The 25,500-nt window shown below is 32.5% G+C and overlaps 1 protein-coding gene across 9 annotated transcripts in view; it reads right to left on the bottom strand.

The window, feature by feature from the left end:
- Nucleotides 1-610: 610 nt before the first annotated feature.
- The window catches only part of LOC135846510 (ras-specific guanine nucleotide-releasing factor 2-like), a 131,857-nt gene continuing 106,967 nt past the window's right edge, over nt 611-25,500 (bottom strand). For 2 of the 9 annotated variants that reach the window (XM_065365629.1, XM_065365630.1), the window contains exons 11-27: nt 15,610-15,739; nt 11,140-11,243; nt 10,389-10,612; nt 10,138-10,290; nt 9,727-9,938; nt 9,513-9,640; nt 9,353-9,451; nt 7,144-7,332; nt 6,754-7,045; nt 6,431-6,626; nt 6,191-6,357; nt 5,890-6,112; nt 5,612-5,797; nt 5,424-5,539; nt 5,254-5,338; nt 4,775-5,170; nt 611-3,039 (exon numbers count right to left, since the gene is read on the bottom strand). In XM_065365629.1, the coding sequence (XP_065221701.1) occupies nt 2,824-3,039; nt 4,775-5,170; nt 5,254-5,338; nt 5,424-5,539; nt 5,612-5,797; nt 5,890-6,112; nt 6,191-6,357; nt 6,431-6,626; nt 6,754-7,045; nt 7,144-7,332; nt 9,353-9,451; nt 9,513-9,640; nt 9,727-9,938; nt 10,138-10,290; nt 10,389-10,612; nt 11,140-11,243; nt 15,610-15,739 (3,116 nt within the window). In that variant the 3' untranslated portion in view covers nt 611-2,823. The remainder of the gene's footprint in view (nt 3,040-4,774; nt 5,171-5,253; nt 5,339-5,423; nt 5,540-5,611; nt 5,798-5,889; nt 6,113-6,190; nt 6,358-6,430; nt 6,627-6,753; nt 7,046-7,143; nt 7,333-9,352; nt 9,452-9,512; nt 9,641-9,726; nt 9,939-10,137; nt 10,291-10,388; nt 10,613-11,139; nt 11,244-15,609; nt 15,740-25,500) is intronic. The other 7 variants (XM_065365635.1, XM_065365632.1, XM_065365633.1 and 4 more) reach the window with 7 other exon arrangements.

The raw sequence follows: 25,500 nt of genomic DNA, 5'->3' as shown, positions 1-25,500 counted from the left end.
CTAGAATACTTATTATATTTTAATTTTTAGCTGCGAAATAATATCAAATTCGTACTTTAAAAGTCCCCAAATTTATGAATTTTGATAGCTCACATGATAATTACGCTCTTTCTACTGACCTCTTGAGATCATTGACCCTTCTGTCCGGACTCTCCCGGTCACTGACCTAACTGTCTAGCTTCCCAAGGTCATCTGTCTACCTGGCTGGTCTCTTAAGGTCATTGACCCGTTGGTGTGTTCTCAAGGTTGTCTCAGCTCAGCTTATTTCCTTCAATACAAAGAGGGTAGGGTCGAGTCAAACGTCCTCGGACAGGTTTTCTGGCTTGTTGAATACATTTTTGGACTACATATTGTTTCAAAACCCTTTTCGTTTTGGGATAAAAGCCTTTTTTAATTTAGTCGATTCAAATCGATTTATATTGTTTGTAATAATATTGGTGTGGCTTCTCAAGGTTGTCTCAGCTCAGCTTATTTCAGTCAATATAGAGAAGGTAGGGTTGAGTCAAGCGTCCTAGAACAGGTTTTCAGACCCGTACAATCCATGATTCCAAAACCCTTCTATTAGTGATAATTACTTTTTAAAAATAAAACGAAGATGATCATCGCTTAGTTCGAATTTCAATAAAACATATATTTACCAATGCACACAAATTAACAAATAAAAACAAACATCTAATGTATACACAGCAAATATTTTTATAGGTAATGAAATTATACCTTCTGGTAACATCAATGTCAATAAAATCGGGTAGGTATGGTTTTTTTAAAAATATTATTGATAGGTAGGTAAAAGTAATTTTTCTTCAACTGTAATAATATATCCAGTGCTACTTTGAAAAGGGTAAGGGGGAAGCTGTAGGTAAATTTAAACACGTAAAGATATGTTTCAAAAAAAAAAATTAAATTGAAAAAAAATGATGATAAAAAGGAACAACAAAATATTTAAAACTTAATTTATAAACAAAAAAAATTGCAATAGAGGAAGCTTGGAAAAAAAATTGATTGTTTGTAAATTCAATGTTACCATATACATCGTATAGAACGAATATACTTTTACACATAAACAACGCAACATGTACTTACGTAGATTAGACGACAAAAAAAAATGAAGAAAAAAACATTTTCTTTAAAATGAACAATTGTCAACTTACTCAACGCATAAAATAGTATCACAACCATTTGGAAAGTTTTTTACCTTTTTAAATTTTTTATATAGTTTGAAACATTTAAATTTTATTTACACATGACAAAAACTGACCACGATTTAGTAGGTATTTTTTTTTCTTTTTTTTTTTGATTTTCATTAGAAATAGGTAGGTAGGTAGGTAGGTAGGTAATATAAACATAAAGTTTACATGGTTTACAAGATACCTAAGTATAAGAATATATACCTAACTACATAGAAAAGAAATTGAATGAAAGAATTTCGATGATTTTTTTCTCTATCGTAGTACACTGTACGATTCTTTATCACTTTTGTAGGTAAATATGAATTATTCATATTATATGTAAATCAATTATTCCGAAACCTAACTTCGACCTTAATTACTTCTGAACACAATTTAACTCGATTTCTTCCTCTTGGTAATAAATTCCCTCTATGTGAATATTCCTAAACCAAATTCTAGGTGATTCGAAACCATTGAACTAGAATCGATGCATTCACCGGCGACAATAATCAGACTAAATACAAATGAAAGCTAATGAACGAACGAACACACATGACACACAATTAGAACAACATTTTTTGAGATCATTTTTTTTGCAACCATTAAAATCATACAAGTTTTATCCGGTAGAAAGGCTATCCCTGGACTGTGATGACAAAAATCTCACCCTTCATCCGCCTATTGAGATCTTGACGGTAACTAAATCCAAACACACGAAACAAGGTAACCAATAACCATACAATAGAACAGCTTTTTAAAAAAAATCTTACCGACGTACTTACATTAATAGTACATGTCCTTTTTTTTTTTTTTTTTTGGTAACACTACCCCGCAAATATTCCGTAATAATTTGTACTCTAAAATATCACAGCTATAATTACGTTACACAAATACACATTAATTATACTTAGGCCTATTTGCAACTCGAATATACACAAAATCTGATAATACAAGTACATAGGATATAAATTACCATACGTTCAACGTTGTAGTATTTTTTAAATGCATTGATGATTTTTTTTTTCTCTCAATAAAGAAGTAGAAACATATTTACATAGAAGATCTCGATATCGTGCCAATTGTTACAATCGTCATTTATATAGGATATGATTTATTCCAATAAAAGGAAGACAAAAATATGAGCTCGGATGCTCCCACATGACCAAGAATGATATGGCTTATTATGACCGAAAAAAAAACAACGACTAGCAATTGACTTATGTAAAAAAAAATAAGGAACCTGATAACGGACTAGAAAAATACACACACACATTGGCGAGCAAAAGACACGATATCGTCGAAAGAATGAAAAGAAGAAATTATTAATAATAAAAAAAAAAAAGGTAAAAGGGGAAAAAAGGAGAATACTTATAATTCGAGCACATTAAAACGTAGTAGAAAAAAAAGGAAAAAAATTGAAAGTATTTCAGCTATGCGATGAAAACAAATACGCTGAATGGAAATTAAAATTAATAACTAAGAAGCACGTGATGGGGAGGGAAAAAAATAACGAATGGAACGCATCCGCCAAGTAATAAAAATTCGTAGGTAGGTAGTATGATACAATAATAAAAATGGAATGAAGATGAATTAGAGAATAGACTGTATCGATTAGTGACGCGAATACGGCAACGCGTCAATTTTTCTTGTATTTTCAGGAACCTTGAGATGAAAGATTTTGCGGTACGCTGGATAAAGGAGTGATGCTGAGTCGACTAGTACGAGGTTCTAATTCTAACGATCTACGGTATAGTTCTTCGTCGTCCAGAAGTAACGATTTATTCAACAGGTAACTACTGACTTTTGGATTGTGTTCGATACTGTAGCGGGTATCTTGGTAACATCGAACTTCTCGAATCACGTGAGCGATCTGAAAATAAAATAAAATATGACCGTATAAATCGAGTAGTTCGTTTGTTAATACAGCAATATAAACTACACAACTGTGAATTGATTTGCAGATCTTACAAATTGAAGGGAAAAGGTTGTACCTAACTTGCAATAATCGTATTTTTCATCATTTTTTGTGAATTGCTCGAGAAATTTTCAAGTACTCATTCGATAAATTGAATTTAAAACGTTGATGAAAATTCATAAATAATCATAACAAATAAATATTGCAGCCACCTAATTTTTTTCCCGAACTGTTTCCAAAAATTTGAGCTCCACAATTTTTTAAAAAGGTATTGGTACTAAAAAAAATGTCTTCAAATGCAGAAAAATAAAATATAATTTTAAAATGTGATTCAAAATAGTTGTAAAAGCTTCTTAATTTGATTTCTTGAAATTACAAAAAATTTTAGAGGCTCAATTAAAGTTCATTTTTTACATTTTTCAAAATAAAAAAAAATTGTACATCAAAAACATCACGTTTCACGTTTGATTATTTACGTACATCTAAAAGAGTCTCAAAATACTTGAAAAGTCAAACAAAATGCAAGATCAAAAAGATCGTTCTCTCAAGTCGAGCTTTCGTATTCTGCTCGTAGTACAAAAACCATACTATTCAGAAAAAATTGACCACATTCTACCGATTGTAAATTTTATACTTTGAAAGTTTGTCCCTCTCAGTTTTTTTTGTAGAATATTGACACAATTTTTTAAATCAAAATATCCCAAGTACGAAATCTCCTGAAAAAATATACTCCTTGTCTATCAAATAATTTTTAAAAAATGAGAAGTCTTGCGAAAAAAATATGAAAAAAAAAGAAAATTGTTGAGCATAAAATTTATTTTTGATATTTTTCAAAGAAAAATTGAATATCTCGACTTTATTGAATAATTTTCATGACTCCTCATGCCCACAAAAACTTAGCTGCTCAATTCAAGTCATCGTTTTTTTCTATGAAATTTTTCAAAAAAAATCGAATTGAAAAAAAACTACGTTTGATATGAAATTAGACCTTGAAATGCTTCAAAAATTCAAATAAAATTCCAAAAAATAATATTTCATGTGAAAACTGCTCAATCAAATTTTTTATTACTTTTCTTATATTTTTCAAACGAAAATAGCCTCGCAGAAATTAATTTTCTGGCTTATTTGAACTGAAAATGGACATTAAAAAGCGTGAGGAAAAATTAATCTGAAAAAAATTAGAAGCCAATTCCATTTCTTGCAATTTTTTCAAAAAAATTGAACTCAAAATAATTTATTTTGTCATTAAAATTGACAGTGTGCCTCAAAACGCGCAAAAAATTCAGCCACAAATAAAATTGAAAAAGATAGTTTGAAATTTTAAAAATTAGTCCCGAAAAATATAATTTTTCATCTGATAATCAAAAGTGAGTCTCAACATGTAAAAAAAAAAAGAAAAAGAAAAAAGAAAAAAAGACGAATCAATGAGAAAAAAACATACCCCATAAAATGCGGTTGCTTCACCCAGTTTTTCAGAAAAATTTCCAAAAAATGGGATACAAATTTTCATTTTTTTGACAAGTTAGGAAAGTTGCCTCAAAATGCTTGAAAAGTTGAAATATACATAATCAAATAAAGAATTCTCAAATCGTAACTAACCCAAAAAATTTTTGTCAAAAAACGGATCAGAAATCATTAATCTGGCAAGCAAAATCTACACGAGCTGTGACAAAAAAAAAATTATACGCACCATTCGCATTTTTGAAAAATTCAACAACCCATCTTCGGTAAAATTAGGCGTTCCTTCTTCAATAAACGATAAATCAGACAAATACATTCCCAAATACGGAATACAAGGCGGTTCCGATCGTCTCAAGGTATCTCTCAAGTTACGAAATCTGCCATCCGACGATACAGTCAATTGTAGCTTTTTGATAGTCGATCTCGTAGATTTGGAAACCTTCTCCCAGGTTTTTTTCAGTCGGTAAACTGGGCTGGTGGTGAAAGCGGCGCAAATCTGGAGTACTCCGTTGTAGTTTCGAAGACATCGGGCGATATCTGCAACAGCGGTCCATTTTTCTATAGCGTTCACTCGGGCTGACATGTTTGTTCTTCGAATTATCTCGGAAGCGACGAGTTGAGATCCCTGAAATGGGGTAAATTTAATCAGTTGAGTTTGTCAATTATTTGGATGACTTTTGTGCGTGAAACAAAGAAATATAGGCGTACTTCGTTGAAACGTTTAGTCATTAGGATTATATGCGGTGCTCGTACAGCTTTGTCTTCTTTCATCCAAGCGTTGGCTAAGAATTCCCTGTAAATTTTTGAACGTAACGTTAATAGATCTCAATATAGGATATTCATTTGAACGAATAATGCACATAAAACAGATAACTTACTGGCTTCTTATGGATATAAATATTTTATGATCGATGTAAGTCATCTCTTCGGCAATTTCCAGAGCTGAGAATTTCTCAATACCTTGAGTATTCGGACTCTGCAATAAAGCAGTAGGCTACAAATAGGTAATTATAATGAAGACAATTCATAAAACTCAGATTGCTCTTTATCCGTAAATCACACTTACCGATGGAGTAGTAAACAATAAATTCAGTTCGATTTGCTCTTCGTTCATCTTATCTTTATGCTCGTTCAATAAATTCAACAACTGATTGGCTACTTTCTGCTCAGCCTGGAGTAGATTCGGAGCGGCGATTATCTCGTTAAGGAAATTGATTGTCATCGTTTTTAATTCTTCATTTTCATCGAAATCCTACCAAAATAAATGTTTCACGATGAAATTCAAAATTCATCGACACTCAACAGCCATATTACATGAGAATATTTGGAATCTCGATTACATACTTGCGAATGCTTGGAAACCCAATGTTTAAGCACATTTAATACTCTCATCGTGGCAGCTGTTGATAAAATGGAATCTTTTCGTTTGTATTTCTCTCTGAAACTGCTAACTCGCGATGTAGCTAGGTCTTGAGTCTCTTCAGCACGCTGAGGAGAAATATCTCGAGGGTTGCTCGACGCTGATGTTGCGATTGCAAAGGCTGCAGCCGTCGCTGATGTGCTACTCCTATGATTATAAAAAGAAAATAACGTAGTAGGTGATGAAAGAATTAACTATAATGCGTCACTTTATCAAGATTTTAACCTTCTTTTGGACTGTCTCGATGAAGTGATCACAACTCCTGCTTTACTGGCTGGTTTACGACTTCTGTCATGCTGTACACTGGATCTTTGAGATGCTGTACGAGAACTATCGGGTCCACTTTCATCTTCGCTCATTCCGGCTTGAGATTTTCGTTGTTTGAAGAAATTCTAAAATAGGATTATTTCGAGTTAAATTTCTAATGCGATGAAGACGACGATCATGATTTGAGAAAATACTCACTTGAAATGATATTGGGTACGCGATGGAGGAATGTTTAGACGACGTACAACTAATATCATCTGGGAATCCTTCATCTTGAGATTCGCTGGTAACTATGCTTCTTCTTTTAGTTAAACCGCTGGTACCGCTAGTTGAACCGGTATCACTCATATGAGAAGTACGACGACCCAATGGTATTTGTTGACTGAAGCTACCTCTGTAAAATATAGGTAATTATTTGAAATAAGTAGGTACATAGATACAAAACAGCTGGATAGATAGGTATAGGTACAAAAATATATAGGTATTCGTATTAAATATCTAAATATTTAATTACTAATTACCTTGACATATGAATAGGAGACGAAGTAGCTGAAATAGATTCGCCAATCGATGGTATATGATCCGTAGATCTCGAAGGAGTTGAACTTCTCGTGGGCGTTTGTTCTTCGACCGATTTCTCTGCAGCTTTTTCCAACGATTTCTCGACTAATTTTTCCGTCAACTTTTCGGCTGATTTTTCCGGTGTTTTTTCTACTCCTTCGACATTTGATGACTCTCCTGTACCTTGATCAGTCGATAAAGCCACCAATGTCGTACTACTCAAATTACCAGGAGATGACGGAGCGCTGGCAGCTATTCAAATAGATAGGTAATATTATAGGTATGATCCGATGAAAAAAAATAATTATAGGTACATTTATAATGTATTAAATCTGCGCTTAATCTTTTACCCATTAGTGTTTCACTGCTTGAGGATTCGCTCAAAGTGTTCGGCGGTATATCTAATTTACTTCCTTTCGGTTCTTCTACTCTGATGCTCACTCTTCGTTTAGGTTCTGCATCTTCTTCAGCTTCGGCAGAATCTTCTTCTTTCGAAGTGACCGTTATTTCTTTGATTTGACATAATAATTCTTCATCCACTGAAAACAAATTTTTATTTAAATTAGTCAATGAAAACATACTCTATGGTTAAACTTGAATTATAAAAAGCGGTTGACTATGAAAATAAAGGCCAGAATAACAGCTCGCTGATTGGCATTGATTATTATTTCTTTGACATTTGCGAACATTATTGGAATATTTCTACATAAAACACTTTGTTTTTCAACTCGTTTTCTTTTTTATTTAATATCTACCTCTCAGAAATGCCGCCTACTTACTTCAAATATTCGCCCTTGAAAAATTATACTTCCCAGTCAAAAAGATTTCGAAAAGCTTCCGCATGTTTGAAAAATTTAAACCCACCCACATTTTCAAATTAACCTACTTGAACATATTTTCAAAAATTCTTAATGTTCGTCAGTTGTTTTATTACTTTATCACTGAAACTTTTACAAGAATTTTTCGTTTTTATTCTTCGTACCTATTTTCTTTATTGTTATCCTGATTCCGCATATTTATCAACGAAATAATTCTCAAAAAGCTATTTAAATTTTCGTTGTTTTTTTTATTATTTTGCTGGATAGGTATACGTATAATTAAATTGATCTTGAAATTACAAAATCTACAATAAAAAGACAAAATAGTAAGAATATAAATTGAAATTAATAACCCAAAATTCCATCTAATATAAAATTTGAAGAGGTTTCAAAACGTAAATTATTTTGATTCGGTTGAAGAGATCGTTTTTTTTGTTTTTGTATTTAAAAAAAAAAAGAATTGAATAGAAAATTTAAAATTGAGTAATAATTGAAACCGAACTTTCAAGAAGAAACCTCAACTCTTCATTTAGTTCAGCTCCCACACATCAACAACTAGGTAGTAATTTTAAGCCATTCTGGAGCCTCCAGCGATTCTTTAATTTTCTCTAGTTTAAAATTGTTCTGGAAAGGGTAGAAATAATTTTTAGCACGCATAACTTTGGCAGACCTTTATTGGGCACCCTCTGGAACGTTTTCGTTACATACCTTCTTCAAAAATTTAATTCCCCTCCCCCTCCCTGAAATCACAATTTCTTCAAAAATTCGTATTTGAACTGGAATTCCTGGTATTCTGCAGTAACCATGTTGAAACGGTTTAGAGGGTGCCCAAAGACCGAAATTATTGGAGTTAATATTCACTTGTGGCCGTTCCAGAACGATTTAAAATTTCTGAAAGCTCCAAAATGGCCTAAAACTATGTACTAGATGTTGGTGTGTGGAAGTTGAATTGAAGGAATTATTCACATTGGTTCACTTTTTTCAAAAAATCTAGTTTCATGAAAAATGTGAAAAATTGGTCTCAAAACACTTTTTCCAAATTTTCAAAAATTCTTCAAAAATCCAAAAATGAATTTCAACCCCTGAAATTTCAATTATGAAGGTTTTAGGGCATTCTTTTTCGATCTAGTTCAGTTCCGTTCAAATCGAAGAGTGCCACTTCAGAAAGTTGTCTTGTTAGATGTTCATTTTTGTAATTTTTTGTATTCATTCAAAGATTCAGTTCAACTTCACAAGGGTAATGTTAGCAATTACATATCAGCAATTTTTTTTTTCAATTAAACATTTTTCAAACATCTAGGTACCTCTCTGTTTTAAATTGCTGTACATAGGTATGTGTTTTATTTTTATTTAGAAGATAATTTTTTTTAAAGATTAATGCATCACTTGACATTTTTATGCCAAAAATGATCTTTCTTCTCGATATTATCTCAGGTAAGTCATTAAATTATTTATCTCGCAAATGAAAATTCAAAAAGCTGCACTTGCTTTGTCCGTTTTGTAACAAAATTATTATTTGTTTCACTTATTTCTTATTTTTTTCAAAAAAAAAAAATGTCGATGGGGTAGAACACATTTTGAATTTAAAAATTTTAAAACATAGAACCAGATGAGAAAATTCTAACGAAAAAAAAAAAGAAATATTATTATTCAAGTATGATGGATTTTGATTTTTGAGGAAAAGAGCAATAAAACAATCTACACTACAAGCAAGCCTTCAAACACAAACGATCTTGCTTACCTTTCTTAAAACTGCTAAATCTCCAAAACGGTTTATATCCTTGCGAATCGTAACTAGAACTTCTTTCTCGTTCACTGGTCTCTGAATCGTATCCTGCACCTTGAAATTATTAGTCGTATATCGTTTCGAATGGTATAATTAACGAAGTTGAATTACTTACCAGACATCGAGCTAGCACTAATACGTCTCGGAGACATTAAACATCCTCTATGCTCTAATTCTGCTAGATGAGCCGATAATAACTCCTGGTTCGATTGAAAATCAGTAAATCTGCCGTAAAAAGAATCCCTATCAGTAAATCATCCGTTGTATTGATCCTTTCATTTGAAATTTTTTCAAAACTAAATACCAATAAAATACAATACTATACTTACATCGATGAATCCGGTAAACCTTGGTAGGTAGTTTGCGCTTCTGGTGGCTCTGCATCGTAGTATACCTTCTTTAAAGCTTCCAAAACAGTAACCCCATCGGTGAATACTTTGTACGTGAGTAAAAACGTGTTCAAAAAATCAATAGATAAGAATCGAAGGTCTGTTAATCGTTCTAGAAGACGTTCTGGAGTAGCGTAGCGAATTTTTGGCACCTAAAACAAAATCATCGTGTAATCAAACTGGCATTTGTATCCAAGTTGGAGAAATTTATATTCAACCTTCTAGATACGTTTTACCTGTATAATGCTAGAATAGGTAACAAAGTAGTAAAATTTTGAATACAAAAATTTACCAGAGCAAAACGAACCTAGAAGGGAAGAATATCGATATAAAGATCCAATAATCGCTAACCTGACATACCTTGCATGAGTTCAACGTTCTACTAAATCTAATATCAACATCGTCTTGGAAGAGTTTAGGATCATTTCTAACACAATGAGGCATGGTAACCATCGATGCATCTCCTCCTTGGACGAAATCGCTAAATCTTACATTATCTAAACACTACGACATCAAAATACAAATATTAGAATTTACGTAGAATCTCCTGCGAATAATTTTCACGCAATTTTGACCGGATTATTCGTCAACTAGGTACCTACCTGGCTAATATCGCTAATCCAGGCAGCTTTTTCTTGCATTGTTAACGCGTACAAATGAACCGTCTCAGGTTGAGCGCCTTTTTTCTCGATCACGAGTTTAAAATCATGATGTTGAGGGCACGTAATTAACGACTGGAGCGATTGCGATTCGCAAATATTACTTTGGCTTCCTTTTCTGTGAATATTGCTGCTGGCCGCTTGACTGTGCGTACACACCGACATTCCTGCATCGCAAAACAATACAGCTTAAAATACTAATACAACTAGGACGATTAAATTATTAATTAATTTTGTCGGAAAATAGCACGATGACGAGGCGATGTTGGTTCTTTTTCGTCGAAAACCCCATCCCTCTTAGGGCTCTGGAAGGTTACCGGAGTCAGAGAAAAAAGCACAAACACAAACGAACCCGTATACCTACTAGAGAAATCTCATCGCTAAATCGATAATTCATTTTCAAAAGCTTTATAGAAAAACGGCGCGCATCTGGGAAACATAAAATTTTCCGAGATTTTATAGTGCTTCACCGGGACTCATTCTTTGAAATAGGGGGTTTTCTCATTTTATAACCTATATTTTTATACGCGATAATTTGCCGAAAATAAAACCAAATTTACAACTGTCCTATATGTAAGTATTTTTAGCACAAATTGCAGCTCCTTTGCTATACCGGCGGCGCGACATTTTATCTGTCTACGGTACCTATTTATTCGATATAAAAATACATAGATTTTTTTTCTCTTCAATTTACCATCTTCGTCCGTATGATTATCACTAGGATCTTCGATTAGTTTAGTGCTGACCAAAGGTATCCGACCGATATCTTGAACCAAATGTAACTTTCCGTTCGGATCTCTGCGCAGAACAAACCAAACGTACAGGTAGATTAATTACAACACGAAGATGAGACGACGACGATGTTCCAAGACAACGGCATGGCACAAATCACAAGATATAAACAAAGCGCCTCCGCGTAACTTTGAACACATACATCTTGTTACCGATGTAATTTACAGTTCTCATTTACTCGACGTTCGCTAACCGGTGATTAAAATGCAACGCCACGTTTTCGTTTTACGCTCATATTACGACACGTTGAAATATTGTATTTCAAGCGTGAAACGTGTGTCTGTATATATCCTCACCTGTATATACCCATTTTTGAATCCCTTTTAACCATCCCCTGCCAGCTGCCATCCATCCCCCCGCAACGTACCTGCTTCGAAATACACCTGGAATTATTCATCAACTTATTTCCAACCTGTCACATCTTCGCTGATAATTACTCGCGCCAAAGGCCCGTTACTCCCGATCATATTAGTTTCGCTATCGTGCCTGGCTTGCGTTGCGTTCGCAAATCGCAAATTAACTCTTCAGATTAAAAATCAGCACTATAGATACTCGTACCTACCCTCAAGACGCTTTCAAGGTGCTAATTAGCGACTAGTTGAACTTTTCGTAATGTAGTTTCAATTTTTTGTTCAATACGATATCGAGTCAACTTATATTCACGATGGTTACGTATATTGGGATTGATTTTGTAAAAAATGTTGGAAAATTTCAACTATAATTTCAAGGAGACCTTCATATTAAATTCAGGAGGTCTTCCAAAGACGTCGACGGTATTTTATTTCAAAAGTAAGTTGATGTTCTAAGTCAGTTTCATGAAAAACATTTGTAAAAGATACGTCACACAATTTTTCACATCAGGTAGGTACCTATTCAGGTTTTTTTTTTGAAAATTTAGGATGGATCATAGAAGGGGTTGGGAAAATATGTTGATATTCGAATTTGGCGACTGTCGTTGAAAACATAGCAAACGATACATTACTCGACCTATTAATTTTTTCAAAATTTTATCCAAAATTGGAGAGGGAAGTTGATAGGTACGCTTTACGACTTCAGGATCCATACTCCATTTTATCACCCGTAAAAAAATGTGTTTTCTAAATTTTTTCACATTTATCAATTGAATCCCAACAGCTTTTTTATCATGCTGAAATTTGAACTTCTCATTAAAAAGTTCAACTTTCAACTTCTGAAAATTTTTAAAACAGATTTTGACTTTTTTTTTGAATTTCTCATTAAAATTTAATACCATAAACAAATTTATGTCAAGTGAACCCGTTTAGAAAGTACAGAATCTCAAAGATGTGTGATTTCAATGTTTCACTAAAATCAGGCAATGTAAAAAAAACGCCCTCGAACTTCATTAAAAACTTCATTATTATCAATCTATCATCATTTGGTATTCAGAGATTTACATACTCGGTTCGCCGTAAATAACTAAAGTCGCTACGAATTTACAAAATCTGTAGTTTTTTGAAAATATTTTGAGAATGGAGCTCGTTAGAAAAAAAATAGTGTCATGGAGGTGATTGAGAATTTAATTTTCCATAAAATTCTATTTCTAGTCCTTATTTTATTAGGTAGGTAGGTACCTATCATTATAATTTTTTGTACAAAACCTTTTTTTGGCCTCCGGGCTCGAACTCAATTTTTTTTGTTTTTAAAAAAAGGAATTTTAATAACCTAAAAAACTCTAAAAAGTAATCAAAAAATTACTGAAAAAAATATTTTAATGCAGAAAAAAATGTAAAAAAAAACAGAACATTTCAAATTTAAATACGTTTAATTTGCAAAAGTAGGATTAGGCATTTTGCACCTTTTCAGCAATAAAATATGAAGTTTTGGCAACAAAGTGAGAATTTTTGCAATTTCAGACAAAAAGCGAGATTTTATAATACTCAAAGGAAGAGATTTATGACAATTTCTGAAAAAAAAAACAAAAAGCGAAAAAATTTTAGTCCATTTTTGATAATTTTTGGAAAAAGGAGACTTCTTTGAAAAAAAAATCATTTTCAGCGATTTGGTAAAAAACGACATTTTGACAATTTTTGGGAAAAAAGAAGACTTTTCAATTTTTTTTGCAAAAAAACGATAATTTGTAGTCACTTTGCTAGAAAGCGAAAATTTTTATCACCTTCTGAACAAGCCAGAATTTTGACATTTTTTGAAAAAAAAACACGAGACTTTTGAGTAATTCTTTTAAAAAATGATTTTTTTTCACAACTTTATCAACAATTTCATCAGAAATCAGGATTTTTAGCAATTAATCGTGTATTGGCAAAATAATGATAGGTACTTTTTCGCAATTTTTGTCGAAGAAACGAGAATTTTTTCAACTTTACGATGAAATGGCGAGACTTTTTGGTGATTTTCGACAAAAAGTGATCTATTTCGAATAATTATTGGGGGAAATCGAGCCTTTTTGGAATTTTTTGCTGTAAAGCGACATTTTTAGGTATTTTTAAACCAGAAAAGGAGCCTTCTTGGTAATTTTGACCAACAACCAGATTTTTGCTATTCTTGGTAAAAAATCAAAACGTTTGACAATTTTAGCATGAAGGCCGGCCTTCGCGTTTTTTCTTCTTCAAGACTTGGGAAAAAATTAAATTTTTGATTTTCGAAAAAAAGTAACTTCAGTAAGTTAAAATATTGAAAAAGTAATTGAGTACGAGCCCTGAAACTTTAAAACTTGCAGTTTTTTGCGAATATCTCAAAATTTAGGCCTTTCTAGAAAAAAAAGTGCCTAACGAAATGTAGACGGTTGGAAATTTCATTTTCTACAACTTTAGTTCTGATCATTTTTGTCGTAAAATCCTTCGTTCAGCCTCCAGAGCTGTGTCTTTCCCGGAGTAGTCCCACCATCAGAACTCACGTTTTTTGCCAAGAAAATTGGAAACATTGTGAACAAAGTTTATTCTATGATATTTTTTCGTAAAAGTGACTTTTTTTCAAAATTCAATATTTATTTCGAAACTGGTGAATTGAAAATCATTCGAGAAAATATCTTAGCTTCGGAGATGTCCGTGGGGGGGGGGGAGATATGGGTTCTCAAAGAGGTGACATTTCCGAAAAAATTGTGATTTTTTCGCTGGCTCACACCTTTTGTATGCTCGTTTGAGCAGTCTATTTTGAACACGTTTACGAATAAAAACTCAATTCATGCCAATTTTTCTACTCTCTTTTTCGATGTTACTTTCTAGCCCAATTTTGAGAATCCTCTCGAACGATACAAGCCAGAATAGGTAATATGGTTTTTGTATTCATTACATCCTTCGGAAATTATTTTTCAATCGTGCTCTTTTGACTTGAATAGTCAAATCTATATTTCCCTAAATTCGTTTTCTATTTTTAACTGAAATAATCTTACAAAAATATTTACAAATGTGCCGGTAATACGCGGCTATTCAAATATAAAAATACGCGGCCGTCGCGCATCGCTTTGTTTTCGTTTATAAAATAGTTACCAAAATTTTACTTTGTTATTGTTGTCGAATACATCGTTATATCAACATTGATTATTTATCCGACTTGAGATTTCTTTGATTCTTAGTACAGCATCTGTACAACAAACAAGAAAAATGTGATTTGTTGGCAATTTTTCTCCTCCTTCCTACTTTTAAAGTTGACCTATTATACTCAAAATAGTGAAATTTGTCATGCTCCAAGTCTTTGTTCATTTCCAGTCCAATGAAAGAAATCAACCAAAAAACCCCAAAGTTGGTGAACGATGCCTCAAATATCTCATTCTTACTTTACTTGCTAAAAAAAAATCTCACTGTTTTCAAAATTCGTACTCCACCCTTCTTTTCTGCAGAGAACAATATCAATCTCTCAGCCTACTCCAGTCTTTTTATAAAGACAATATTTGTCCCCCAACTCAAAAACTATATTTAAACACAAGTGACATATTACCTATTTAATTTTTTTTCTCTCAAATTACCTTTTTTCTTATTGGAAACTATATTTAGAAAATTCAACTCGGTCGCGATGCTTTTTCGGGAAATGACTTGGGAAATGGAAATTGAAATGTGCTCGGAAAAGAACATTTTTATAGGCGTATAAATTGAAATATTTTCACTGCTTGTTTTTTCCTCCATCAAACGCTTTGGCTAAGAACTGAGAATATCAAAATTCTTAACGATTGTAACTTTTCATCGATATTTTTAGCATTTGGAACTCTACTTTATAGTCTACTAATCAGAATAGAGTTTTCAGAGCCAATATTTTAAACAAAACGAATAAGTAGGTAGGTACCTATTTGCACTTTGAAAAATGAGTAGGTATTCCATTTACTCATCGTGTCCAAGCCGTTGAACTGAATTTAACGATCGTCGTCGTTGTGACAAGACAGAATGAAACGCAAAATGCTTACCTGGTAGTTAAAATAAGATGATTGGAAAAAAGGTAACAGTATCGTACAGCAATTTTTTCAGGTGTTTTTGACAACGACCAACGAACCCTCGTAGCGATAGAACGATCCGGAAAATAGTGAACCAATCGACCTGGAAAAATACACAAAACTTACTATAGAATTGGAAAATACAAATGGAAAATTACCCATACAGATGGAAAATTTTATCCATCCTATACAGTAAAAAAATATATATATATATGGGCATTCGTTCGAGCATCTTTTTGCGCATTTTTTAACGTGGTCATAACACAAATAATACGTAAATAAAATGAGAGAAAATATCCCACATGTGGAAAATTATTTAACCTAATTTCAAATCTAGTAATTTTATTTAAGACTTAGTAAAAAGAGAAGAGGTATTATAACGGTAAATGACGAGATTAGATGGATGCCTTTAGGATCAGTAAATTTAATTTAAAGAAACAAAGGTTATACGTCGTCGTGGGCATGCAATTTACAACTTGTTTTCCAGCAGCAAAAATTCCCATTTTGTATAGACCACGTTTTATAATACCGAGACCGACTCGCGTAGCCTGGTTCGGAACAAGTGATACATTTCGAATTGAATTAAATCTTATATTAAGGATTAAATTTCATTCGAATACGATAAAGTAATTTAATGAATCTGTAAATTTAATGTAAATCTTATTAATGTAAAGGTCTTTAAATGCTGTTGTGGGAGCAGCAACCAAACCTACGCTAATTTCTACGTTAAACTTTTCAAAAAGATTAAGTATAAATAAATTTTCGAATTCGCGACTTTTTAAAAATAACTCTCCCCCTTTTTATCTCGTCGTCTGCAACAAAAATACCTACTTTTATTGTGGCAAGTTATATTCGCGATACTTAATAGCCCGTGTGAAAAAACAAACGAGCTGAGTATTTTACAATATCGTATAGTCTATAATATAACGATCAATAAAGAAATACCAAAAGCAAAAGATACTTTGTTTCTTATATAATATTGTTTCTCATTGCTGCTGTCGAAACGACGTTTTTGCTTTCCTCCATTGACGAATTTCGCCGTACATATTTTCTCATTTGTAAAAATATAATAATATACCCACACGAAATTGGAATTCGGTGTTATTAAAAACAACATTGCGTACATATTTTCGCCGATACACATTGTAAAAGAATATTGCTTCGCGAGAAGCTATACCTATAGTCTATACCTACCTAAACTCAACACGAACCGAACTGCGAACGCGAAACCTAAGAATTTGTTTTTAGTGTTTTTCACAGTCCCGGGTGCAAATATCATTTTTCCAAATGTACCACATAATATACACTTTCGTATATAGTTTTGTATTCGAGCTGATAGGATTTTATACAGATACGATTCACTTATACCTCTATACCTATCTCTATACTATAGCTACAGGTACCTATTTGCTTATCGAGGTTTTATCGTTTATTTTCATTATTGTGTAAATTGGTTTAGTTTACACGAGCTTTTTCTCGCACATCTTCTCTTCGAGTTTTTATCGGGGAAACCGAACGGTTGAAAAATGGAAAGCTAAAACGTGTACTTCGTAAATAGTAATTGATTGTTACATAATGTTACGCCGAATGAGCGTCGCGTCGCGCCAGCAGTTATTCGAATTTCGGCCCCCATAACTAAGTATAATGAAAACACAAAACACGTTTTGAAAAAATTTCTCAACATGAAAATCAATAGGCTAGGGAGCGAGGGGAGAGTTTTAATCGGCTACGATGTTATGATGAAATACGAGTATACTATACGAGAGTACTCTACCAACACCGAGCTCGGATTAATTTAACCACCGCAACAGAGTAGGCTGTGGCTCATGGCTCATGGCCTATCGCGCAAAAGTCTCAAAAACGTTTTAATTACAGCCCAAATTCCTCGACGTTGGTGAAAAATTCCTAATTAACGAATTAAAATTCCGAGTACGTTCGACGTCCGGTATAGAATAAAGTTTGCGAAATGATTTCCAACATCTTGTCTGATTCCGAAGCAGGGAACCTAATTCGTTGGCGATGAATTTCGTAGGCTACGCTTTTACCATGTGCGAGATGTGTTTCCGTGAAAGCTCGGATTAGAATTTAATCAGATGTGTACTCCGAGTGCCAGTGCCGGACCGCAATGTGTGAAATTTGACCGATAAAAATACCGCTAACGTGGCACGATGGCATGTGTTGCGAATTGAAATAAAAACTCGGTTTTGTAGGCTCGAGTTGGACAGTTTTAGGTGGCGTTTTGATGCGAAAATTCAACGTATTTCCCGAGCTCTGAATTGAGGGTATATTTTTAAGTAGGTACATTTATAACTATATGAGAGGTGTCCTAATTTTGTCAGTTAGGTCAGCACTACACCACCAAATTCGTCGACGTAAAAAAATGTTATGAGTGTGAAAACGTTGTCTATTTGGAAATTGAGAGTGAGGGGGGGGGGTTCAGAACCAACTCTAATGTCTGTAAATTTTTTATTGTCACAGCTAAAGAAAATGAACAGGAGAAACAAAGATATCTAATTTTGTTCAAATGCAATGTTGTATTGTATTTCAAGTTGATATTTTTCTAGACATGAATTTTAACCCCAGTAAGGTAGAGGTCTAGAGTTCTCAAAATGGCGCGATTCGATTTTTCAAAATGGAACTTATGAAACATGAAAAAATTGACGAATTTGGTCCAAATTCAGTATATGGTCTAATGATAAGTGTATGTAGCGATAAAAATATTACCATAATTATTTTTGGCGTAAAAATTTTCGAAAAATCATTTTTTTGCACTTATGGAAGTTTTGCATCAATTTACAAAAAGTTTAGAAGAAATACACGTTATTGTGTATCTAGGTAAGATGCACAACGTACATTTTTTTGTGACTGCACCTCTGAAAAAAGTAAAAAACTTGAAATGCGTACCTACTTACCTATTTCACCAAGAAGATAAATTCAAAAAAATTTCAAAAAATGTTCATGAAATGACCCTATAGATAGTTTCTAGCATTTCTGCAAGTTTGAAAACAATTTGATTGAAAACTACCAAAGATAAAAATTATTTTTGGAAAGGTCAGGAGTGATCTAGAAATCTGAAAATTCTGTCACGATGGTTTTGGACCACAAGGATTAATTTCCACTTCTTGATTTCAAAATCCCAATCGAGAGTCGATTTAATATTCTTAAACTGCTGGGTGTGCTCTTTATTGAAATTTCAATGGCATTTTTAATTTTAACCTTTCAAATCGATTTTTAAATTTAGAATTGAATTTTTTAATAATATTTTTTAAGTATAAATCTTCGTACGGATTTTCAACTATTTTTAAAAGAAGGAAACTCCCTAAATAGTCACAAAAGTGTGTTTTATTCCCAGCATTTTCCACTCTAGAACGGCTCAATATGATTCGGATGAAAACTTTAGTCTGAAAAGCCCAGAGCTTTGCACATGAAAAGTTGAAGGACGCCAAAGAAGAGGTTTAGAATTAAAAATTCAAAAAATACAATATGGGTAGCAAAATAATCTGGATACATAAGGGTGTAGAATTTATTTTTGAAGACTTATTTGACCATAAATTGAAATCGGTGTCCTAAAAAACCTATAATTCGATATTTTAAATCACTGTGCGGCCTCATTCAGAAGAAATTTTTTTCATCACCATGTTTGGATTCAGCGAATTAAATTACTCCAATTTTAACGTTTTTTGCGATAATTTCCTTGAGTTTTAAATACAAAAAAATCAAATTTCAATATAAATTGAGCAAAATATACACTCCACGACAGTTCGATCGAAACTTTGAGAAGCTTTGAACCTTGAACCAAGGATTTCACTACAAAAATTATGACAACCTAAGTTATAGAAAAATTAATTTCTAATTTTCGTTAACACGAAACGATGACAATGGCTGATTTCAATTCCAATCAGTTCAACCAAGGTTTTTTTGAGGGGAGGGAGGTGCTTTGATTCTGTTCCATAAAATTATAAAACCACTTTTATTCACCCTGGACCTGCTTATAAGACGTAAGAAATGTGTGTTTTTTTGTTTTTTTTTTTTAAATGAGAGATTTAAAGGAGATTCTTTGAGAATTTTTAAAAAATGAAAAATTTGTAATTTTATTCGACGTTTTGAAAGAAGATTTTGGTATTCCCGACTTTCCGAATGGATTAGTTGCAATTTTGAGCGATTCTAAAGCCTCTAAGGAATTCCTGGATTCGCTAGACTAAAAAAATTCCATGAAAAAAACCTAAAAGGAATTCAACACTTAAAAATTCAAATTCACCAATTGCTATTTCTTCAATTACCTAATTCATGAAGAACTTTCTAAATCAGGGGAATTCCATTTGAGTCATAATTGAAATACCCTATCTAAAAAAAAAAGTCGAAGGCTTCAAAAAGACTTGAAATTGCGATCAGTTGAGTAGATTACCGAGATTGAAAATGACATAAAAACAATTTATAGATTTTCAGCAAGTAAGTGTTCGTTTAAAAATTGAATTTTTCATTTTTTTTTCAAAAATAACCGCCGGAGGTAGAAAGAAAATGAGGGTTTGAACCTGGTAAAATGATGTTAAAAAGTGAGGTGAGCCGATCAATTGCGATTATGAGAACTTTAAATGTGAGTTCGCAAGTTCTGAATTTAAATTGAGCTCTTTTTAGGGAACTTTCTTGAAAACTAGAAAATCCAAAAATCTCCAAAACCGATAACAGTTCTCTTTGCTAATTTCATCCCCCCCCCCCCGTAGAAAATTGCGCAATTTATCTACATTATTAAAAATTATTCACTTAGAATCGAGAGAATGAAAAAATTCAGCTCATTTTGTCTGTCAAGTAAGGGTGTATAGAGTCCTACTTTTTTTTCAATTCCAAATTTTTAATTCATTATTAATTCTCTTTCTTCCTCAAAATTTACCATTTTGAAATGTAAAAAAAAAAAACAGTCAAGAAATTTTTGAACCAAAAAAACTGATTAAAAAAATGTAACCCCTCCTCCCCCAGATGAGAGTATTTTTTTTAATATTCTGTTAAAAGTCATGATTTGGTCTTACTTTTTTACATTGTCCTGCTCTTCGAGTAACTTGGTCGTAAAAATAAAAATGAATCTTTCAAGTGACAAAATATGTAACAAGTGCCTAAGTACTTGTATATATCTTATTGTCAGCTAACCTGTAGCTTTTTTTCAAATCTTGGGACATTGAATTCAATGGTTAGGAAAAATTTGTCAATAGATGGGCAGGAATGATTATTTCCCAGATCAATTAAAACCAATAATTCAACTTTCATTTTCATCACATTTTTTCTACAGTCCCCTAAAATTTATTCCTCGCTCAATTGAACAATAAATGTAAAAAAAAAAGTTTCTGAAGGAATTTTATAAGTTTATAGCTTTAAAAAAAATTTTGTAAACATTTTCTCACGTGAAATTCATTTAGTAATTAATCAGGTACACATTATAAAAAAATTAAATTCATTATTCGCGCAATTTTGCGCAGATCCCTTTTTATTTTACTTAAATTTTATGCCGGCAAAGAAATCACAGTAGGCTGGGAAATTTCCGCATGATTCATTGCACAAAACTTGATTGGAAACTTTTACGTTTATTTTTCAACAGCGAGCAAAAAAATTAAACCCCTGAAAAAATGTTCCCCGATACAATATTAAAACGGTTAGGAAATTTTCGAAGAATTGAACTGGAAGCGAATCGTAACTTGATCTTTCCGCAGGGAATTATCGTCTATGCTATAAAATTGTATGCGGTTAAAATTTTCTAATATCGTTGAATTTTTCATATTCAATTCTTTTCCCGAGTCTCTTATACAAATATGAAATCCATGTGCTTACAAAAGGGTATACGTGTTGTTGTTTGTATTATTTTTGTTATTGTTTTTGATAGGATTGCTTTCACGGTGTCAACCTACTCGATATGCATGTACCTACTACCTATACCTACCTATATGTAGGTATACCTTTTAAACGAATACGTATGCACGAAAAAATATACTCCTACTCATTCTAATGTACTCTATTACATCAACAGACCTTGGATTTTTCTGTTTGAAGTTTTGTTTTTGTTTTTTAAAATTTTCAGAACTTTTTTTTTCAACAATATAAAAAATAACGAGAAACAGAAAGAATTCTCGAATCGTGAATGTGCTTTTGAATTATGAGTGTGTTGAAAAAACTCGCATTTTGATATATTTTTTTCAATATTAAAGTGGCGGAATTTTACGAGTAAAACGAAGTTTCTTCTTTCATTCAAAAAGGTCATAAAATGGAAATTTAATAATCAATGATTTTCACTTCTTAATTCTTGTATTCATTGAAAGTCGATTTTCTTCTCTCTTTTATAGCTCTCGAGTCTTGAAATGAGCCATTAAATAGTAATTTATCTATCGTCCATTCAATATTTTCGTAAAATATCATAAACGAAACATCTTTTTATTAAAATCTCAGACTTATAATGAATAAAAATAAAAGGGGATAATTTTTATGAGAGAAAATTAAAAATAAATTGAGAATAAGTTTAGAATGAAAAACTCGAGAAACGGTTAAATAAAAAAAAAAAATGAAACCTGTTGAATAGAAAGTAGAGGTACAAGTTTGAAATAGGTACGAGTAAGTGAGAGTGAAAATGAATTCAACTGGATATGGCATGGCGGTTGAATTTAAATTGGGGTTATCGCTTTCAGCTGACATTTTTTTCAACTGCTAAAAAATGATTCCAAACACTTTACGTAGTAGGTATTTTGAAATAAATTGCGGAAATTCGAAACTACAGGAACACAAAACAATATTATTTTTTAAAAATTTTGACCTAAATTTTGGGAGCTTACTACCCTTAGAGTTTTCGAATTCTAGAAAGAAAGCCATACTGGATGATTACCCATTAAAAGATGTAGGATATTTTCAATATTTACTCCCAAATTTTTAAATGAGGTCTTAAGATTTTTGTTATCATGTTGAAATTAGAGCGTTCCATACAGAAGCTCAACTTTGAATTTTTTCAAAAGTTCAAAAAATGGTTTGAAATTTGCGTTGAGTTTCTCATCTGATGGCAGAAATGGAGTTAGATTAAATTAGGTGCGTTGGTGTTCAGAAAATTGGGCTTTCAAAGTTGGATAATTTCACTAAAAATCGACAAGATAACCTTCACCATACCTACATAATAAAGGAGGCCGAGATGACATGAACCTATAAAAAAAATCAACAAAAGCGGAGAACTAGGAGACGCATGGTTGAAATTGGTCGAGAATTGGAATGAATCATTGTATCATTTGACGTTAATAGATTTGCATACCCGGTTCGCCGTAAATACGTTTTTCCCCATCTGTAAGAATGTTATGATGAGGATATTTTAATGTTTACCGTTCATTTTTAAGATACTTACGAGTATTATGAGCAAAAATTGAATATTTTTTTGTATTTTGCATGCTTCAATATCCTTCAAAATACATGTACATCAAAATGAGAAAAGAATATTTTCACTCACACCATCGTATTTTGAATTGAACATAATTTCATCTTCGGGCGAAGTGTTCGCTGTCTTACACCCCATAATCAAAATTTTAGCTCCTCAAATTAATTTTTTCGATTTTCGGTGACTTTTTGAAAATTTTAAGTTGACGATTTTCGGCGATTTATACATGTTGTTGTTGTTGTTTTTTTTAATTCAAACCTACTCATTTAGCAGAAAATGTCTGAAACTGATATCAACTTCCCCGAACCGAATTTCATCATTTTTGACCATTCTAAAGCCTCCAGCATGATTTTCGATTTCTTCAGAATTATAAAATGTGCGTTTTTTTTCACCAACATAACTTAATTATGAATAGATGAATTGAAAATGCTGATTTAAAAAAATGCATTCAAGGTTTCTGCCTGGAAATTGGCCCAAATATGAACAAATTCGTTGAATTAGGTCAAGCAGAAGTCACTGTACTAGATTTTTAGCAACCAAAATCAATTTTCATGCCTTCTGGAAAAATTTTATGATTCAGGGGAAATCGAAAATTGCGGCGGAGGCTCCAGAATTGCTCAAAATTGTGAAATTTGGGGTTGGGGGTCAGTTATAAACAAGATACCTACATCCTACACTCTACAGCCATTCGTGCAAATTTTAAACATTTTCCTTCGAATTGAAAATTATTGATTTTTTGAATTATTTTCCTCGTAAATGAATATGCTGGTTAAGAAAACACACTCGAGGTGTCCTTCTATAAATCCGCTCAAATGTGGATAAACCCTTCAAAACAGATTGAGAATAAGCCACAACTCAATTTTTAACAACTCAAATTAATTTTCACGCCTTAATGTGGAGAACTTTTTAAAATTCTGGACCAATCAAAAACTGCGCCGGAGTCTTCGGAATTGCTCAAAATTGTAAAATTTTGATCACTCAGAACTACCGTTAGATTTTTAGCTGCCCAGATTATTTCCACGCCTTCTGGAGAAATTTCATAATTCTGTAGAAATCGAAAATCACACTGGAGGCTCCAGAATAACCAGAAATAATGAAATTAGGTTGTGCCAAAAATTGAGAAATCAATTTGGGCAGCTGAAATTTGGGTTATGGAGTCTTCAGACCTTGCTCTTTTCAAGACATAATTAAATTTTTATTAAAATGAATTTACTCAATTTTCTACATTAAAATGTAGGAAAACATGTTCGAGTTGGTAAATTTAGGAATTTTAAGGCGCTTCCTTGAGCGTTCGTACGAATGAATCTCTTCGTTATCAAAGACGATAAAACCTACCTAACCTATTAACAATCAAATGAATTGTATAAAACTGTTCGTAATCATTTCAGAAACTTTTTTTCCACCCCATATGTCAAATTGATTAAAGAAGAATGGTAAAAAAGAGCCATGTTTTCAAAATTCAACGTACAACGTCTTCTTTTTTTGAAATGTTACAGAAAAGCGATGCATTTTCCTAACCCAAACTCAGAAGATTTCAGTCAAAAAAAAGTTCAATTCCTTTCCTCTTTCTCATCTTTTGAACCCGAAACAGTTTTCGAAAATTTACAACACCAGAATTATTTCATTCGGATTTCAAAGCACCGGATGAAAACAGCTTGAGAGTCGAAACTCGAGCAAAAATAACGATATCGATTTGTGCGTAAATCTCTCAATTCAAAAAGAATAAAAATGTATATTACATGGCGAAAATTCTAATGGGAATTGAACTCTACGTCGAGATTGCTACACACTGCCATCTTTTTAAACTCAAAATACTCGCGTTATTTCTTTCGATGAAAATCCATATACACTACTTTTGGCCATTTTATTCGAAGAATTTCACATTTTCTGATAACATCGTGTCAATATTCGGTTCAGAATTGCTTACAGATACTTCACGGGTCATTTAATATCGAGAAAGTCTGTATTAGGAGCTTTTCAGAGGTTGAAAGATGTATTTAGATGTAGTTTCGAAAACGTGGCACGATATTTTAATTTTTTCTGGGTAGTTTAGGTGCTGATGTCGTCAATTGGAATTATGTAATTTTTAAGAGGAATTATAGGATGTGGGGATAAATGAAAACTGAGAGTGGATTTTTTCATTACGTCTTTTATTCGCACGAGAATTGAACGAGTAAATATTCGAGTACGATATTCATATTTACTCGTGATTATACTCTACGTAATGGGAAATGTCGAAAATTACGTAGATTTCTCGATACCTCGAACAATGCTGCGAACATCTTGAACATCACAAACTACACAAGATACTCCTTAGAAGATGAATTTCCCACTTCGTATCGTAAAAATAAGCAACCCGATACAATTGAAACCCAAGCCAAATATCAAACAAATGCCAACTTTATCAACATGTGGTTCATATAGCAAAAAACCACTCGAAACAGAGAATAAAATAACTACCGTGTAAAATT

Source organism: Planococcus citri, chromosome 5 (assembly GCF_950023065.1).
Source record: "Planococcus citri chromosome 5, ihPlaCitr1.1, whole genome shotgun sequence".
Taxonomy (NCBI): domain Eukaryota; kingdom Metazoa; phylum Arthropoda; class Insecta; order Hemiptera; family Pseudococcidae; genus Planococcus; species Planococcus citri.
The sequence above is the reverse complement of the archived record's forward strand: the minus strand, read 5'-3'. Positions and strand labels throughout refer to the sequence as shown.